The 19411-nt window shown below is 43.1% G+C and overlaps 2 protein-coding genes across 7 annotated transcripts in view; one reads left to right on the top strand and one right to left on the bottom strand.

The window, feature by feature from the left end:
• The first annotated feature begins 801 nt into the window (after positions 1-801).
• SYNC (syncoilin, intermediate filament protein) lies at positions 802-14637 on the top strand. 6 transcript variants are annotated; one of them, XM_081143561.1, is made up of 5 exons: positions 802-967; positions 5285-6689; positions 11704-11828; positions 11992-12068; positions 13178-14637. In XM_081143561.1, the coding sequence occupies exons 1-5, from the start codon at positions 915-917 to the stop codon at positions 13186-13188; spliced, it is 1671 nt and encodes a 556-aa protein (XP_080999687.1). In that variant the 5' UTR covers positions 802-914; the 3' UTR covers positions 13189-14637. The 6 variants fall into 6 exon arrangements, with proteins under 6 accessions (XP_080999687.1, XP_080999688.1, XP_080999689.1 ...); XM_081143562.1 differs by having other exon boundaries at positions 827-967; positions 11992-12040; positions 13178-14467; XM_081143563.1 differs by having other exon boundaries at positions 827-967; positions 5285-6650; positions 13178-14337.
• The window catches only part of RBBP4 (RB binding protein 4, chromatin remodeling factor), a 21232-nt gene continuing 16158 nt past the window's right edge, over positions 14338-19411 (bottom strand). Inside the window, exons 9-12 of the mRNA XM_081143580.1 lie at positions 18686-18762; positions 18516-18573; positions 18317-18427; positions 14338-15308 (exon numbers count right to left, since the gene is read on the bottom strand). Of these exons, the coding sequence (XP_080999706.1) occupies positions 15243-15308; positions 18317-18427; positions 18516-18573; positions 18686-18762 (312 nt within the window). The 3' untranslated portion in view covers positions 14338-15242. The remainder of the gene's footprint in view (positions 15309-18316; positions 18428-18515; positions 18574-18685; positions 18763-19411) is intronic.

Here is a 19411-nt window from a genome sequence, read left to right as displayed (position 1 = left end):
ACACAGAGGGGCTAAGTGGAAAAAAGGCGTCAGAAGGAAGAATGCCTGAGGCCCAGGTCTGGGAAGGGACAGGGCAGCTTCTCTCCTGATGAGAAAGGCTTCGTGTTGGAAGTTTGACCCTGCCACTGGTGGGCTAAGGACCTGTGGGGGGGGCCTGCCTCGGAGTGGACAGAAGCAGGGGTTGGTGGGGGTGACGGGTGGCACAAGCCCAGAGACCTCAGGAAACCTGGCAGCGTGGGGCCGAAAGCTGTGTTAAATATGGACTCAACCTTATAGGTTTAAATCCCTCCTACACAGTCCTTTCCTAACCCGGGCCACAGGCACCCTGGCTCCCCACTGTCCCCAAACCCAAGCGTTGTGGCTTGTTAGCCTTCCTCGTCTGGCCCTTCAGGACAGCTGCGGGGCCGCGCTCCTCCCCCCTTCGCGGGTGGGGACCACGAAGCGGCCAAGGGCGGCGGACATTCCCAAATGGACAGGGGTGCTGGGTCCCTCTTAGTCCCGCACCCCAAACCCTAACCCCGTCTTCCCCACAGGCCAGGCAGGAAAAGTGCTCTCCTGGGGCTGCAGAGCCACCCTCCCCTCCTGATTCCCCGTAACTGGGATCCTTGGAGGGGAAGGGTGGAGAGAAAGAAGGTTCGGGAAGGTCTTGAGGCTGGCTGGTCCCGGACACGCCGATAACCACCCCCAACCGCCGCCCCGACTCCCACCCTAGGCTGGTCTCGGGAGGGGCGGCCTCTCCCCGCCGCGCCCGCGCAGCCCCGCTCCCTCCTCCCCGGGCAGGAGCGCGGGCCAAGTGGGCGCGCCCCCGGCGGCATCTGGTGTCGGCTGCAGCTGTCAGTGCGGCGCGCGCGGGGCTGGCGGCCGCCGGGGCCGCCTATTAATAACGCGGCGGCCCGGCCCGGGGTCGCGCAGCCATGGCCAGCTCGGAGCCCGGGCGCGGCGGGGACGGCGCCGCCCAGGCCGCGAGGTAGGACGGTCCAGGGCCCGCGCGGCCGCCCCTGTGGGGAGGGGAGGCTGGACGGGTTCCCTTCCCCCACCCCCCAGCACCTTGCGCCCAGCGAGGGGTGGTGGGCCAGCGGGGTGCGGCCCCGGGCGGGGCCACCCAGGGAAGGGAGATAGGGGAGCCCTGCCCGGGGTCCTGGCCCCTCCGTTTGTCTGTGGCTTTTTATAATACCCCCTACCTTCCCACGGGCCGCTTGCGAATTAACCCTTTCAGTCGTCAGATGCCATTTGGCCCGTAGTGGCCAAAGAACTTTGTTTCTCTCGATTCTCACCCCAAATACAACTGGAGATGGAGGCCTCCGGTTGCTGAATTCGCTGTGGAAGACACTTGGTGCAAGGTTGGGCCTCTGCCAGCTTGGAGTTAAGTCTGTTCAGGCAGCTTTTTCTCTGCTGTCTGGAGCCTGGAAAGGGGGGGGGGGCAGGGTCTACTACCCCAGACCAGCAGGAGGGCCCTGCAGTGGGGGCCCTTCTGCATCCATCCACACTGTCAGCTTACCTCAGGTTAGGGGGAAGGGACCTGTGGCTGAGGGATGGGGGGCAAGCAGGGAGTATTTCTGCCCCAGGTCGGACCATAGCCTTGGACTTCCCAATGTAGCAAGAGGTGGAGGTGCAAATACACACACCCAACACTCCTTCACTGTCACACATGGCACAAAGCTGAACATAGTCTTACACATACACTCACCTGTACTGCCGTACACACATACAGGTACACAGAGTCAGACACATGCCAACTCATGCCTGCACAGTGTCACAAACACTTCCAGCCACAGCCCTGATGGACAGAGTTGGATGGGAGCTGCTGGAGTCCTCCAGGGACAGGGAAGGAGTGGCAGAGGCAGGCTGTTTGGGGCTCAAGGAAGCCTGAGGTCAGGGGCTCCAGATGAGCTGGATCCCTTACCCCTGGGCCTCCCATAATCTACTTTCCCCCCTTAGAGAGAGGCAGCTGTGTGAGGGCAGCCTCTAGCAGAGGCCTGGCACTGTGGATGGGGTAACTGAGGCAATGTGGTGTTTGGTAACGGCACCACCTGGACGTCAGGAGGCCCGAGTTCTACTTCCAGCTTTGCCACTCGACCTTGGGCAAGTTTCCTCCTTGGATCTCAGTCGGTTTCTGCCTGCCATCCTTCTACAGAGCCCCACCCTGGGATAGAGAGAGAAATAGAACTATACTTGTCCTTAGGAAATTGACTATCTTGGGAGACAGACACATGCACTTCTATAGTACAAAGCACTAAGTGCAAAGATGAGCTGCATCCAAAATGCCTTGAGAATGCCAGAATGGGGGTGGTCTGGGAAATACTTCACAGAGGAGATGGACTTTAGCAGGGTGTAAATGAGGAGTTGAAATTTGTTAGACAAATAGATACAAAGACATTAAAAATTTTTTTTTATTGATTTCAGAGAGAGGAAGGAAGAGGGAGAGAGAGACAGAAACATCAATGATGAGAGAGAGTCATTGATCAGCTGCCTCCTGCACTTCCCCTGCTGGGGATCAGGCCCGCAACCCAGATGTGCTCGGACTGGGGCTCAAACTGTGATCTCCTGGATCATAGGTCGATGCTCAACCGCTGAGCCACACTGCTGGGAGTACAAATACATTTTGAATGCTATGTGCCAAGCTCTAGAGTACCTGCCCTCATTGCTTTACCTCTTTTAGACCTCATGCCTATTCTAAGAGGAAAGTGGTCAAAAGGAGCTCTGGCTCTGGAGTGGAACCTCGAGTGAGTTCTTTACTCTGTTTATGCCTTGGTTTCCTCATCTATAAAATGGGGATAATAGATGAGCATCATATAAAGGAATATTCATGTAAAACTCCTAAAATACTGCTTTGAACACAGTTATGTCATTCCAGGGTAGAGGATGCAGCAGGAGGGTGATGTGAGAGCTGTCGGCTGTCTGTTGAGGGTCAAGGTGGGTTCTGGCTGGCTGAGCAGGTGCGTCCTTCCTGGCACTAGGAGCTCTACCTTTCCAGGACTGTTCTCTAGTCGGGTGGTGTACAGAGAGCTGTATTTTCTCAGCTGGATCCTTTAGACACTGTGGGCTAGGAGTAGGAGGTATAAAAAGTTAATCCATTTTCCAGATTGTCAAGCATTGGGTGGGCTGCGGGGGAGTAACGTGAGATGAGGCTGAAAAGGTATGTTGGAGCCACATCTCTAAGGGCCTTGAATCTCTGCTAGGCAGTTGGCTATCTATGGGTGAAGTGGGGTGACATGATTTGCTTTGTTATAGGAAGCTGTGGCATTGTAGAGCACAGACTAAGATGAGAAGGAAGGCCTGTTGGAAGGCTGGTGCAAATGTGTGGGTGGGAGATGACTTGGACTAACGCCCTGGCAGTGGATGGAGGGGGGGATGGGACTGGAAACTTTTGGAGACAGAAGGGTCAGTTCTCTGTAAGTTGGCTGTATAGGCGAGGGAAAGAGCTGTTTAAAAGTTTCTTGCCGCATTGACCTGGTGTATGGTGATATTTCTCTGAGCTGGAGAATGCAGGTGCAGCACACTCAGGGAGAATGATAATTTAGGGCAGCTGAGTTCGAGGTGCAAAGTAACATCTGGTAAAGATAGCTAAGAAACTCTTTCTCTCTGGTAAAGTGGTCTGAGTGGACTAAGTGACTGTTGAGGTTGTCCCGCGAACTTTAGGTTTTGGTGTGGGAGCTGGGTTGAAGGAGGCCAGTGATGTCTGGGGCCTGATGAAGCCATACTTTTGTAGTTTTCAGAGGGCCAACATGAGAAAACAAAGGGAAGCCAGGGATTCCTGGGGTGCTAGAGAGGACAGAGGACAGTATGATTTAGAGTAAAAATAATCTTTATTGGTAACTTGGAGTTAAGATATAGAGCTTAAAACCTAGACATAAGTAGGCCTTTTCAAGATAGATCAATCAAATTCTTTGATATGTGGGACTTTTTAAACTTTTATCTTATTGATTTCAGAGAGAGGAAGGGAGAGGGGGAGAGATAGAAACATCAATGAGAGAGTCATTGATCAACTGCTTCCTGTGCACCCCCCACTGGGGATTGAGCCCACAACCCGGGCATCAAACCTCGATCTCCTGGATCATAGGCTGATGCTCAACTGCCGAGCCATGCCGGCTGGGCTGTGGGACTTTTTATTTATACTTTATGTCTAAAAAATGTTTCTTGAAAGCTACAGTCAAATTTAATCTGCTTTATAACTGGTGTATATTGAATATCTGAGTTTCCTTGAGAAAATTACTTAATCTGCTTTAACTTGTTTCCTGAGCTATAAAATGGGGATAAATTTAACTACCTCATAGAATTGTTGTGAGGATTGAGTTGACATACATAATGCATTTAGAACAGGGCCTGACACATGTAAGACATAAGACCTCTATAGGTATAATAATTGTTTCCATGGTATTTTATATTTTCAAATAATTGCTTAGAGATCCAAGGTAGGTAAGATGCATTTGAAACAGAAAAGACCAAGGCCACTTGAAGGGCAAAGAAGCAGGGGAGCGAGCATTCCTTGACAGGACCTGATCCAGCTAGCAGGCAATGTGCAGCTGGGTTATGGGGCTCATTTGTTAGAATCACAGAATCTGTATTTAAGAGCCTGTAGAAGGATGGGCCAATTCAAACAAGATGATTGACATTTTAAGGAACAAGAGATGTGGTTTAAAAGCACTGGCTGTGAAAAAGCCTTAAGGATTTTAGTTAAACTCAGCATTTGTCAAGAATATGGAGCTGCCCTATATGCTAAGGGAATCTTGGCTATATCAGTTTAGTGTCCAGAGATTGACTGCTCAGAGCACACCTGGGTATGGCTCTGATATCCATCCCCAAGGGACAGTGACAGTTTGGAGCCTGATCAGAAAGAATGACCCAAATGAGGACACAGGAAACCTTGGCATGCATGGAATAATTGAAAGATAAGTTGGTTCTCTTTAAGTGTTTGGAGAACTTATATGGAAAAGAAGTTAGATTTCTCTGATTCTAGAAAGAAGAATCAAGTCCAGGTAAAAACTGCAGGGAAGGCTTTACCTCAACATTAGAATTTTATGATAGTGAAACAAATAGTGGTGGCTCAGGTGTGAGTTTCCTGTCATTGAAGGTATGTAAGCAGAGATTAGACATTGACATTGTGGGTATATTTTCAGGGGATCTAAGCCAGGGCTGAATGGGGATAGATCAGTGGAGGGAAGGGAGCAGACAAGTGCCAATATGTGAGAACCTGATGTGATCTAGGTCTGTGGCCTAATGGCTCCAGTCACGAACCATCCAGGGACTGTGGCTGCCCTCTCACTTTAAGTCATTTCTCTTGCAGGGAAAAAAGAGCAGAGGCCAAATTTTCTTTTCAAGAGCAGCAGCACTCTGAATCCCTGGATGATACTCTACCTTTGGAGGGGACCTTGAATTTAGAGGACATTCTCTACCTGGGGGACACAGGTGACTTTGATGACATACTGTATGTGGAAGAGATTGAGAAGTCTGGGGAGACACTGTCTATTGAAGATAACAGGCAGCCAAATGAGGCCCTTTGTGTGGAGCCTGTGAAGCCAGAGGAGACACTGTGTGTGGAGGAGCCTGTGAGGCCGGAGGAGACACTGTGTGTGGAGGAGCCTAAGAGGCCGGAGGAGACAGTGTGTGTGGAGGAGCCTGTGAGGCCGGAGGAGACACTGTGTGTGGAGGAGCCTGAGAGGCCGGAGGAGACAGTGTGTGTGGAGGAGCCTGTGAGGCCGGAGGAGACACTGTGTGTGGAGCCTGAAAGGCCGGAGGAGACAGTGTGTGTGGAGGAGCCTGTGAGGCCAGAGGAGAGACTGTGTGTGGAGGAACCTGTGGGGCTGGAGGAGATTCTAGGTGTGGAGGAGCCTGTGAAGCCAGAAAAGACAAGCCCAGAACAGATGGCTTATGGGGGAGAGACGGTCACAAATGAGGAAAAACCTAACCCCGAGGAGAGCCCCAGAGCTGGGCCTAGTCCCAGCACAGAGGAGAGCTTGAGCATAGAGGACCTTGAATTGCTTGAGGGGCGTTTCCAGGAATGTGTCCAAGCTGTGGCCCAGCTGGAAGAGGAGAGGGATCAGCTCATCCATGAGCTTGTGTTGCTCCGGGAACCAGCTCTCCAGGAGGTGCAGCAAGTCCATCAGGACATCCTGGCTGCCTACAAACTGCAAGCTCAAGCAGAGCTGGAGAGGGATGGGCTAAGGGAGGAGATCCAGCTGGTCAAGCAGAAGCTGTTCAAGGTGACGAAGGAATGCGTGGCCTACCAATACCAGCTGGAGTGCCGCCAGCAGGATGTGGCCCAGTTTGCCGATTTCCGGGAAGTGCTGACTGCACGGGCAGCCCAGCTCTCGGAGGAACTGGCCCAGCTCCGGGATGCCTATCAGAAGCAGAAGGAGCAGTTACGGCAACAACTAGAAGCGCCTCCAAGCCAGGGGGACGGGCACTTCCTGCAGGAGAGCCGACGGCTCTCTGCCGAGTTTGAGAACCTCATGGCAGAGAGCCGCCAGGGCCTGGAGGAGGAGTATGAGCCTCAGCTGCTACGGCTCCTCGAGAGGAAAGAAGCTGCTGCCAAAGCCCTGCAGAAAACCCAGGCAGAGATCCAGGAGATGAAGGAGGCTCTGAGACCCCTGCAAGCAGAGGCCCAGCAGCTCCACCTGCTGAACAGGAACCTGGAGGATCAGATCATACTTGTGAGGCAAAAACGCGACGAGGAGGTGCAACAGTACAGGGTAGGCCCATTGGGCACGGAAGGAATTGCAGTCTTTTAGCCTGGGGAAGGACAAGGTGATGGGAGGCAAAGGTCTCTTGGGCTGAAGGACACTGCCGTATGTAGGAAGAACTTATTCTTTGCAGCCATTCATTCATGTCTTTACTGCATTCATTTCATTCATTCAGGCCTGTGCTAGGGGCTGAAAATGACCTGCATTCTTAGTTTACACTTTTACACCAATTATCTCACTTGATCCTCTCATTAATCCCCCAAGTCCATTTTTACTATGCTTTTACAGAGGAAACTGAGGCTCAGTGAGCCAGAGTAATTTGAACCCTGGTCTGACCAACCCCAAATATGTCAGCTTTCTTTCCACGGCACAATTTCCCAATTCTAAATGAATCACACCTAGGCTTACAGAGAGCAAGAGGCAAGTTGGAATTCTTTCTCCTTCCCCCATATGCAACCTCAAGTCCCACTTATCTGATCTCTACCTTGAAGTTTTCTAGTCTTAAAACTGGTACGAAATCTATAAATATCTATTTCTCTTTTTCCTTTTTTGTCCATTTGTCACCATTTCACTTGTATTCAAGTTATTTCTGGTTAAGTCTGAGCCAGTTCTAATCCCTTTATGGAACAGCGGGATATAGATATTAGTGAATAAACAATGTCTCTCCCACAGGCTGTGAGCTTTTGTAAGGTAGGGAGTGTTTTACTTACCTCTGCCACTAGGGCTCAGAGTACACGTCAGTTAAATGCTGACTTAAGTGCTGCTGGGCACTATGAGAAGACTATACAGTGTGGTGCCTTTCAGAGCAGTATTTTTGTCTTGAAACACGTTCCTTTGAATAAACTTATGCCCTCCCAGAGATTCTGATACATGTTTAAGGAAACATGTCCTCCGTTAAAATTGGTTGCATTCACTTCACTCAAGATTTTGTCAAGCTTTCTGTAGCTTGTATCATGAAAAGAATAGGGGTTTTTGGTGGTAGTATTGAATGTTTTCAAACTATGCATATGTGTAGTATCCTCCCCCCTCCCCCATTTTTTTTTTTTATTGGTTCACAATCTAGTGAAAGGGAACTTATTTTAATAGCTTATACTCAGAAAGATATTACATTCACTGTAACCCAGGGTAGAAAGTAACATGGGAAAATGAGGTTATTTTTAGCCATGGGTTAAATCAGAGAACCCTTCATGGAAGAGGTGTTATTTGAGCTAGGTATTGAAGCGTAGGCAAGATCTAGACCAGTGCTGCCCAAAAGAAATATAATGCAAGCCACATATATAATTTAAAATTTTCTAAACACCACATTACAAAAGTAAGGAGAAATAGGTGAAGGTAATTTTAATATATTTTATTTAGCCCAATATATCGAAAATATAATTAGTAACTTGACTGCATGTGAAAGGTGAAAACTGAAAGGTAAAGTAAACTGTAAAGGTAGGTTGGGGCAGATCACATTGGACTTTGAAATCCAAACCAGGGAGTTTGAACTTTATTCAGTAGTCAGTTGCATCATTAAAAGTATTTAAATTAACCAGTGTTATCTCAATAAATTTAATTAAAAAAATGAAAGCCAAAAACCATAAAAGTATTTGAGAAAAAGTACTGGTTGCAGTGTGTAAAATGGGTTAGAGACCCAGAGGCAAGGGAGATTAATTAGGAAGCTACTGTAGGTAAGAGGAAATGATAGTGGAAATAAGAGAGGATGGATGCAAGAACAAATGTGGAATAAACTTGGCCACTGAATGAATGGGGCAGAGAGGTGAGGAATCAAAGAGGATGCTGAGATTTCAGGCAAGGCTAACTAGGATGGTGGTGGCCATAAACGGAATTCTCTGGACTTGTTTTCTAACACAGTACTAGAGTTGTAGAACTTTTCTCCCCAGTGATTTTCATCACTGTACTGGATTTATTTAGATTTGTTGATTGTGCAACTTTCCAAAGATCATTCTATGAAAAACACTCTTGATGAGCATCTCCTATCGCTTTACCATAATTTAAAGTAGGAATCGAAGTCTGAAGGAGCTAATTCTTTCTGAAATGGCTTCCTAAACTGTTTGCCAAAGGTCACTTATAGCACCTGATTACTTTTCAAAGGTATACTTCACTCTTACAATTGTAAACACTGCCTCTTTCATCTTTTCATTCAACAGATATTGTCTAAGTGCCTTCTTACTATGTGCCAGGCAGTGAGCTATGTGCTGACAAAAGAAATGAGAAATGGGGAAGGGAAGGAGTTCTTGCCCTTGAACAGTTTACAGTACAGGAAGGATATCAGATAAAATGATTTTAAGATGCATTCTGACCTGTTAAAATGTCAAAGCATTAGAATCAATGAAATAATAGACCTCAATGTGAAACACTGTATAGGAATTAGGCATTGTACCGATGAAGCAAGTATAATTACCCCTAGCTGGAAATTTTATGAGGATTAATAGATGGCATATACTTGAAATTCTTTACATGTAGTAGTAATTCACTTAATCCTTACCTCTCTGAGATAGGTATGAACTACTGTCATCATTTGAAAAATGAGAAAATGGGTGAGACAGAGAAGTTACTTGTCCAGAATTATATAGCTAGGACATGATGGAAGGACATAACCCTGTGCAACCTAGCTGAAGCCCATAGTCAACCACTACAAGGTGTTTGTATAAATGAATTCATGGGGTAGATAAGAGAAAGGCATTCCAAGCAGAGGGAACAACTTATACAAAAGCATGAGAACTCAAAAAGACATGTTATAGGAAGTGTGAGGGTGGCTGGATCATATGTGAGTAGAGCAATGAGGCCGGCAAGGTAGATGGGGATTGGAATGTAAAGGGCTTTATGTAGTCTTTGGCAAGTAGTTTTCAAAGAGGTTTTCTCCAAAGCCACAGGCCTTTTCCACGAAATAGAATTTTATATGGAATGCCAATATATTAAAACAGGCAAAAGTGGAGCTACTTTCTAATTAGAGTGGCAAGGGCACTCCATTTTGGCTACCTCTTGGGGCCTCACAGGAAATAGTTTGAAGACCACTAAAGAACCTATATAGCTCGGCCGGTGTGGCTCAGCGATTGAGCATCAATCCAGGAACCAAGAGGTCATAGGTTCGATTCCCGCTCAGGCTGAGGGCTTAATCCCTAGTAGAGGGTGTACAGGAGGCAGCCAACTGATGATGTTTCTCTTTCATCACTGTTTCTCTCTCTATCCCTCCCTTCCTATCTCTCTAAAAAGCAAACTTTTTTTAAAAAAGCATTAAAAATATCAGCTCTAAGCCAATGGCAAGTCCTGGTTCCACCACTTCCGAACTGGGAAACTTTGGACAAATTACTTAATCCATGTGGCTCTGTTCCCTAACATGTAACACACATCATAGGGCTTTTGCAAGGAATGAACTAGTTAATACTTGTAAAGTGCTTGCAGTGGTGCCTGGCACATAGGTATGTACTCATGGAATAATGCTTACTATCTGCAAGTTTCTCATCAACAAACACTGTGTGTAGGGTGCAAGAACAAGGAACTTACAACCTGATTGGGAGTTAAAAGATAAATAGCAATATAACAGCAGATGCTGTCTAGGTGAAAGAAGTGGCAGAAGCAAAGGCACAGAGATCTGAGTTGGTCAGGCTAGAGCAGCACTGTCTAATACAAGTCTCATGCAAGACAGATGTATGTAACTCATCATATAAAAATATTATAATTTTAACATGTAATCCATATCAAAATTTGAGTTATTTTATTTTTGTGCCAAGTCTTGGAAATCTGCTACCTTATACTTATAGAAACATCTCAATTTAGAGGAGCCATACTTCAAGTACTCAATAGCCACACATGGCTAGTGACTTCCATACTGGATAGTGCAAGTGAGGGGAAAATGTTCACATGAAAGAGTAATGGAGATTCTAATTAGAAGTAGGGGTCAAACTGGAGGGCATCTGAAGACCAGACCAAAGAACATGGGAAGCCTTTGAAAGACTGATATAAAGCAGTTTTTAGAAAGTTAATCTGGTGGTGCTACGTAGGATTAAGACTGGAGATTGTTCTTAATGCCAGTCACTGTAGCAATACATCCTTCACTCTGACATCGTTCCTTGAGAATGGACGGTGCAGACTGCCTTCTCAAGCATGTACTTTTGTGCCTCGCCAAAATAGCAGGTTTGCTAGTGGGGTTTGGGAAATTGGGGCTCAGAAGTACGCAGATGCTTCCCTCCAGATAACACACTTAGACGGTATGGCTGCATCTCTGTGCGGTGCAAAGCATGGCCATGCACTACAAAAGGTCTTTTGATGTTTGAGATTCAGCTAGAGTATCAACCATTGCAGACTGATGTGCCACAGATATACCAAGGATGACTCAGAGAACAAATTATTTAGATCCTTCTAATAATAGCATGTACCCAAACTGGATTCCTATCTTACTTTTCTTCCAAATTTGAGAAGTCATTGCCCCTTTAAGATATGCCTTCCAACTTCAACTCTTTCCCAACTCCCTCACGCTTCCTAAGAATTCATGCCAGCTAGCAACCAACACCAGACTGACTTGCTGACATCTTCCTTACCTCATTCCTCAGGCATTAACCCGCAGCAGACAATTTTCAGAATTGTTTCTGTGTTGGCAAAATGAGAAATAGTTATCTGAAAGCTCCCGAAGGCCCTCGGGGCATAGCATCTTTTACCAGCTTATCGATATTAATGGAAACAAACTTGCACAATACAGCAAGAGGTCTAAAAACTACTCAGCTCACCAAGGAGAGGATCAAAATCCTCCCCATCACTTCCTAAAACTGTGAAACTAAAGACCCTCTGAGCACCTGTGTATCCCTTGCAGGATTCTATTAAGAAGCAAGCTGTGGTTAACAGATAAGACTCCTTTCAGGTCACCATCTTCAAATGGAGATGCACTTTCTCAAAACACAACCTCTTGAATTTGTTTCAACCTCAATACTTCTATGAAGATTAAATGATATACAAGAAAGTACTCTGTAAATGTAAGATTTTTATTGTTTGGCTAATCAGATATGTTCTTGGCCCTCTCATGCAGGAAGAGCTGGAGAAAATGGAAGAACGACAAAGAGAGTTAAGAAGTGGGGTTCAACTCCAGCAACAGAAGAACAAGGAGATGGAGCAACTAAGGATCAGCCTTGCTGAAGAGCTCTCAACTTACAAGTCAGTGTTTGCTGCTACTCAAATCTCAACTAACACTGGCTGAAGGGATGGTTGGGAGGGCAGATGATGCTTGAGGGAAATTTCATTCAGCAGTGGGGAAAAAATTATTTGGGAAATGATTTCATCCATGAACAGATGGAAAATGGCTCTTTTTTTTTTAAAGGGCTATGCTACCCAAGGGCCCGGAACAAGCTAATGCCCCCACTTCTCAGGCAGGTGGAACCGAGACACAGTCTCAAGGTGATCCTTGTGGGTACAAGAGTGGTGTTTGCATTGTTGCCTTCTTAACAATACTAATGCCTTAAAACAACTTAAGTGTGTGTCTAATGACAAATCATTTAGGGATAACATATATCTCCAAATTGCCTGGTTCAAACCTTCAGGATTCATTTGGAATGTTTGTTTCTGGTATGACTCAAAATATGCTCTAATTATCACCAGGAATTCTGTAACAGGATAAAACATCTAATCTCTGTGCATTCTTACTTTCCTCCCACTTTACCCCATCTGCTATTCATAAATAGTTTCCTTAGAATAGCAGAGAAGGCAGTTATGCTACCTAAATTCAGACTATGGCAAAAGAGGCCAAGGCAGCTAAATTAATCTGTATAAAAAAGCTGAAGAGGATGTTGTTTACAGGCTGAGGGACAGGATTATTGCTTAGTACGTGAAATAATACACCTATCCATTAATTTCTCTATATACCAGTATGTTCTCATTCTTCAAGTTTTAGATTCTCTTGGGTAAAGAAACTAAGGATAAAAAAGGTCTCTGTCACGTGTATACTGATTAGATGCCCATAAAGTTTATTCTCTATTTCCTAGTTAATCTTACAGCTTGGATACAAACTCACTAATGACTATTGTAACTGACGCTTTCCCTAACTTACTAGGATCTTCTTTTACTGTGTTTTATCCAGGCATAACTGATTACGCGTATTGTTTGGGAGATTACTGGAACCTTGTAATTGAGGAAAATGATCTGCTAAACACCTTTGTGTGGATCAGATTAAAAGTACAATAGGGAAAAGGTGATGATTAATTCAAAGAAACAAAACTACAGAATTTCAGGCACTGTAATACCTGTGTAAACTTAACCTGGACAGAGAAAATTTTTAGCTAGCCCCTCCCATCACCATCACATAGATTACCATTCACTGTTTTGCAAATAAGAGGCACTCAAATATTTCCTAGGGGGAAGTCATCCCTGATCATCTGTGAGTCATAGTCTAGCAATCTCTCCCCAACACAGCCTGCAATAAATTTCAGAAGTTCAGTTATAAACTTTATACTGTATTATTTCAAGTTGCAGAAAATATAAACTTATTCTTTTTTTTCCCAACCTTACAGGGGCTGTTTAGAAATGTATGGCCGAATCTGTAACCCAGAGACAACCAAAAAAACTTCTTAGCAAAGGATTGCTAAGTACCCTTTGGACATACTTTTTTCCAAACAGAAGAGAGTGCCAGGGACTTGGCAAGCAATTCACCCTGGGAAAGTTACAAATACTGGCTGACCTGTTTAAAGATTCTAGGGCTGGCTGGAGGCAAAACACATCAGTCAGTTCTTAGTTGGATTTTATTTCATAGGCTGCTGGTACTGATTTCAATGCACGGAGGAACTGGGGAGAAAAAAAAAAAAAAAAAAAAGCCTCTTGTCCTCCAGCAACATGCACACTGAGTAAAGGATGAATGTATGCATCCCTGCAGTTCTGTGCAGAATGTATCTTGCCTTGTGTTCACTTAAACCAAAAACATTTTTTTGGAGCAATTTTCATTACATGGGTTTATAATTTGTATTCTTTTGTGCCATGAATGTTGGACTTTAAATGAATCCTTTTACAAAGTTTACTTTTAAGTCTATGCTGACTCCTGCTTACTCTTAATGGTACCAAGATAACTTTCACTATACTCTAAAAAAACTACTGACTTGGAAAAAATCAGGTTCTAATCCAGATTTGAACCTAAAGGTTAAGGATATTCAGATTTCCTTAAAGATCATACCTTGTGAAAATGATTTTTGGTCAGAGTGATCTACTACTCAGTTAAACTGAGTGATTGCAAAGAATCAGCCATTTTATCTGGTTATGGCACTTGGCTATAAAGGCTTTCCAGAACCTCTAAGTACAGGCCCCAGTGAAGAACATACTGGGGAGATTCAACCTGTGAGAAAAGGTTCATATGCCTTTTCCAAATTTAAATTTTGCCTTAAAATCTTTCTGCCACACTGCCTTTGACATTCTTCCAAGTCCATGTAGTTCTCTGCAGATAGACTTAAAAAAGATATTATTTAATCAAAGACTAATCTGTGCACCTAGAATTCAGTGTTTTATGTCTTTCACTTTCCCTGAGGAGTAAAGCTCTTTCTATAGCACTGGGTCTATTATAATGTATTCTGCTCTTGATAGTCAAAGACCATAGAAAATAACTGTCATCTGAAGAATTCTTCTAGAAGCCAGAGACTGGTGTTTGACAGATATTATATACTAAATAAAGCCCATCAGCATGGGGTTATGTAGAAAGGCAATTTATTCCATTATAAGCACTTACACAGTTAGTCATGGAGAGTAACAGGCCTGCTGGTGAAACAGGTCACTCAAAACAGAGATGGTACCAAACTAGTGGTCAAGGACTAACTCCTAAAAAAAAAAAAAGCAACTCTTATCCAGGATTAATTTAATTTTAAAAACAAATACAAGCTATTGATTCACTCTTCTCAACTGGACAGTCTACCTGTGGTATAACTGTCAGGTAAAAACATACATCTTTACAACTTGGTGGTCCCAAGTCTTTTTTAAAAAACCATTTCACAGAAAGGAAAGAAATAATATGAAAACAGCTCAAGAAATACACTAACAAGCAAAAATATATGGAAAAGAGGAACACATAGTTTTGACTTAACTCAAGAAACTGAGAGGAGATTGGTCTACATAGGAAATGTGCATCCTGGAAAGTCAGGTGTGAAGATTTTAGAGTAGGAATTTATATGACTTGAATCTCCCCTAATTCCTGAAAACATCTTGCAGTACATACACTTCATGGCTCACACACCTACCTCATTTGGCTCTATTCCTTACTTCTAGCTTTTGCTTAAATGAGCCTGAAAAACTCGGGGATATAGCATACGAAGAAAAATAAAATAACCACACACAATATTCCCCTTTAGGTGGCTACTTTAGGTCTTTGTTACTAGAAAATTCCTGAAGAAAATTTAAATATAAGTCTGTGGCTTTGCTGAATCAAGCCCCTCAGTTAATATTTAGAAAATACCCTTGGTTTGGGCTAATAGCACTGTTGATGGTATCTATTATAGAGGGATAGCTGAACAAAGTCTGTGTCTCAAAACCAGTGTTAATCAATATCGGGGTTGAGAGGAAAAAAAGGGCAGTCTAAAATTACAGCAAGTGCAGACATATCTAAGAGCCCTGTCCTTCTGGATCCACACTTCCTTCAGGGTCTTCATCATTATAAATGTTCTCTGCCTGCCAAAACAAGAAAAAGAGAAAAGGGTATTTAGTAAACATGAAGACAAGTTCTTGAAATTAAGGTTTCAAAAACAGAATAGACCAAGTCAAAGGTTATGGGCCATATAGTCTCTACTGCAACTATTCAACTCTGCAGTTCTTGGACCAAAGAAGCCTAGACAATCTGTAAATGAATGGGTATGTCTACATTCCAACAAAAACAGACAAATGGCACAAGGGCAACACCCTGGATTAGTATATTCCCACAAAGCTGAAGTATGGTTACTGAATATCTTGATAACCTTTTTGAGCCCCTCAGCCAGACATTATTCATAATAGTCAAAAGTTAAAAATAGCCCTGGCGAGTGTGGCTCAACTGGTTAAGTGTCTTCCCGTACACTGAGAGGTTGCAGGTTTGATTCCCTGCTCGATCCCCGTAAGGAGCAGGCAGGAAGGAGCTGATCAATGTTTCTCTTTCCCTCCCCCTTCCTTTCTAAAATCAATTTAAAAAAAAGTAAAAAAGAACACAAATGTCCATAGACTGATGGATAAAATGACATAACCATACAATGAAATATTTGGCAAGAAAAAAAGCCAGTCACATATTGTATGATTTTATTTATATTAAATGCCCACAACAGGCAAATCCAGAGAGAAAACAAATTGGTGGTTGCTTAGTGCTGGGTGGACTGGAGGAAAATGGGGAGCAATGGCTAATGGCTTTTCCAAGAATTTTTATAGAGCTCAATCCCCCATCTACGGGTTAGTGGAACTAAACCAACTCTCTAATCAAGTTCCAACTCTCTAATCAAGTGTTTGGTCTTTCTGGAGACCATCCCCATCTGAGGCTGTATCTAGGGGCTCCTTAAGTCACCTCCTTACATAAATTCAGGTGTGCCCCAAAGGGACTCCTTATAAATAGCAAGAGACTCCTTTGTAATAACTATGTATGGTGTCAGATAGGTACTAGACTTACCAGGGGATCATTTCTTAAGTCAGCAATTTTCAACCTTTTTCATCTCATGATACACATAAACTAATTGCTAAAATTCTGTGGCACACCAAGAAACACATTATATTTTTTGCCAATCTGACAAAAAGTTTTTGACTCATTCACACTGGACAGCTATTGTGTTGGCTGTTGCAATTTTCTTTCTTTCTTTTTGACAATCTAAGGGGAAAAGAGGTCAATACCCCTGACTAAACAGTCAGGTATTGCGTATTTTAAAAATTCTTGTGGCACACTGGTTGAAAATCACTGTCTTAAGTTATATAAATGTCTAATTAGTATGTTGTACACCCAAAACTAATACAGTATTACATATCAATTGTAGTTGAAAAAATTTTTAAATTATTTTCTAAAAATAGCAAGAGACTCCTAGCACTCAGGAAATCCTAAGGGTTTCAGGCACTCTGACACAAACCAGAACAGAGACCAAATATTTATTTCTTATACCACAATTATTAAAAAAACAAAACACAACTAAGTAACAACTTGGCCTGGAATTGATGGCCTTGAAGGTGATGGAGTTCCCATGGCAGTTACTAAAATACCTTTAACTGAGAGATTATCGAAGGCAGCTCTTTTCATCACCTTCCTATTAGAACTCTCAACTTTTTATATTAATTTTCTATGGATGAGGTGGATTTTGTTTACACATGTAACACATCCTTGAAGAATACAAAGAAATCAGGAACTCCCAAAATGTACCAACTATATTTTGGCAAACAGACTTCTAAACAAATACCTACAAGTATTTAAACATAAGACCAGATACACATAATTTATATACGAGGGATTCCACCATGCTGTTCTGCAACCTGCTTTTTCTCTACTTAATAATATGTCATGAATATTTTACAAAACTAAGCATACTTCTTTAATACATACTATTCCAAAGTACAGATGTAGTATATCACTTATTAATCTCATAGGCCACAAATACTCTCATTAATAGTGCTCTTCTGTAGAAAAGTTTTAAAACATTTTTCCTCCTATTGAGCCAAAAACTTTCTCCTGAAGTTTATTCCTGGCTCCAGATCTATCCTGAGACACCAGAAGTTTTTTTTGGAATTCTTTTCATTTATCAGGGTACCATCACTGAAAAATCATGGAATTGTTTTGTTTTGTTTTTTAAGTTGTGGTAAAACACAAACATAAAATTTACTGTATTAACTATTTTTAAGTATATAAAACAGTGGCATTAAGTCCATTCACCTTGTATATGACTACCACCACTATCCATCTCCAGAATACAACTGTTTTCTTATACTGCTTTATATTAGAGATTATAGTTATCTCTGTTAAATTTCAATCACTCTAAAAATTCAAAGAAAGGCAGTAATATCCAATTGGAGAATAAAGGCAAAGAATGTTTCTGAAATCTAGTAGTTTCATGGAGAAATGGTAGTATGTGATGCTGAGACATTGTGGTAGGAATTATGCTAGGCATGTCCACAGACCATTTCAAGGGAATGACTATTCTTAGATAATTAACTGCTAGCAAAGACAGAGAAACAGGAGGCAAGCCAATAAGTAGGAGGATACAACAGTCCAGCAAGTGGTACTGAGAACCTGAGCAAAACACTAGAGTGTGGAAAAGACAAGAAAGTTAGGCATGTATGTTTGTATTTGTAAGATAAATACAGATTGGAGAAACATCACAGAGACAGACAACATAAAGTCTGACAAGTGAACTAGACCTAGAGGTGGATAGATAGTGGAGGAGAACTCTTGAATTTTCAAGTGTGGCAAGACAGGGAAACACCAGAGCCATATAAAAAAACAGCAATGTCAGGAGAAAAGGGGGAAAGGAGCAAAGTTCGGTTGAGTCTGAGATACCAGTGGGATAACTAGATAAAGGTAAAGAGCAGGTAGTTGAAAATATGATAATGTACGGACAAGCACTAAAGTCACACTAAGGAGCACACTGAAGAGAGATGGCAGTTGTATTCATGAAGTATATAAATATGAGGTGATACTACACCTCCTTTATTTAACATCTACAAAATGACTAAATACTTACCATTTGCCACACTTGCATGATATTGTCTTCTGACACAGAACAGATCACCCAAGGTTCATTGGGATTCCAGGAGAAATCAGATATCTTGGCAGTATGACCACCATGAATAAACTGAAGAAGGGAGGAAAACAAGATATAAAGAGCAGATAGAGGATACTAAATTACAGATGATTTCAACTGCTCAATGTTTGTAACATACCAACAACTCCGGTGGCCCATCTTCTGCATCTTCTGGGGATTGTTCCTCTCCAATTTTACTAGCACAAAAAGATTTTTAAAGGTTAAAACAGATTTATCCTGAGTGAGTAATTTTGGAAAGTCCAAGTAAAGAAAATAATTCCACAAAAAAGTAACTAATACAAGACTTACCTTAAGTCCCAGACATTCAGTCTGCGATCAGTACCACTGGAAGCCAAAATAGTCTCATTGTGAGGCGACCACTGAACCTACACAGAAGAATGAGGGAAAGAGAAAAGTTTTCAATTACAAAACTGAATGAAAAGTACCTAACATTATATTTAACAATTCAAATTTTTGTAAATAAAAAGGAAGAATTCAAAGTATTTCTTAAAACTGATTTTTACAGAAAGGGGGAGAGGGGAAGAGAGAATTGATTTGTTGTTCTGCTTAATTATGCATTCACTGGTTGCTTCTCGTACATTCCTTGACTGGAAATCGAACCTGTAACCTTGGCATACTGGGATGACGTTCTAACCAACTGAGCTACCTGGCCAGGGCCTCAAAGTATTTTAGACACTAAAGTTAAAACTGACAGATAAGATCACTTTTGGTACGAAAATAACCCATTATTAGACCTAGGATATCAGCTTTTATTCTGCTTGATCTAATATTTTTGAAGACCTCATTTTATTTTTTTTAATCCTCACCCGAGGATATTTTTTCCATTGGTTTTTAGAGAGAGTGGGAGGGAGAGAGGGGACGAGGAGAGAGGGGAAAAACATCGATGTGAGAGAGACACATCAATTGGATGTCTCCCACACGCGCCCCAACCGAGCCAGGAATTGAGCCTGCAACCAACATACATGCCCTTGGCTGGAATCATACCTAGGACCTTTCAGTCCCCGGGATGATGTT

Source organism: Miniopterus schreibersii (genome assembly GCF_964146895.1).
Source record: "Miniopterus schreibersii genome assembly, chromosome: 8".
Taxonomy (NCBI): Eukaryota; Metazoa; Chordata; class Mammalia; order Chiroptera; family Miniopteridae; genus Miniopterus; species Miniopterus schreibersii.
The sequence above is the reverse complement of the archived record's forward strand: the minus strand, read 5'-3'. Positions and strand labels throughout refer to the sequence as shown.

What these genes read in the sequence shown, in the direction of transcription:
- SYNC (XM_081143558.1), top strand. Translation starts at nt 915, where the DNA reads ATGGCCAGCTCGGAGCCCGGGCGCGGCGGGGACGGCGCCGCCCAGGCC. An exon ending in AGGAGGTGCAACAGTACAGG is followed by an intron (nt 6,690 to 11,703) that starts GTAGGCCCATTG and finishes CCTCTCATGCAG; the next exon opens with GAAGAGCTGGAGAAAATGGA. An exon ending in GAAGAGCTCTCAACTTACAA is followed by an intron (nt 11,829 to 11,991) that starts GTCAGTGTTTGC and finishes TTTTTTTTAAAG; the next exon opens with GGCTATGCTACCCAAGGGCC.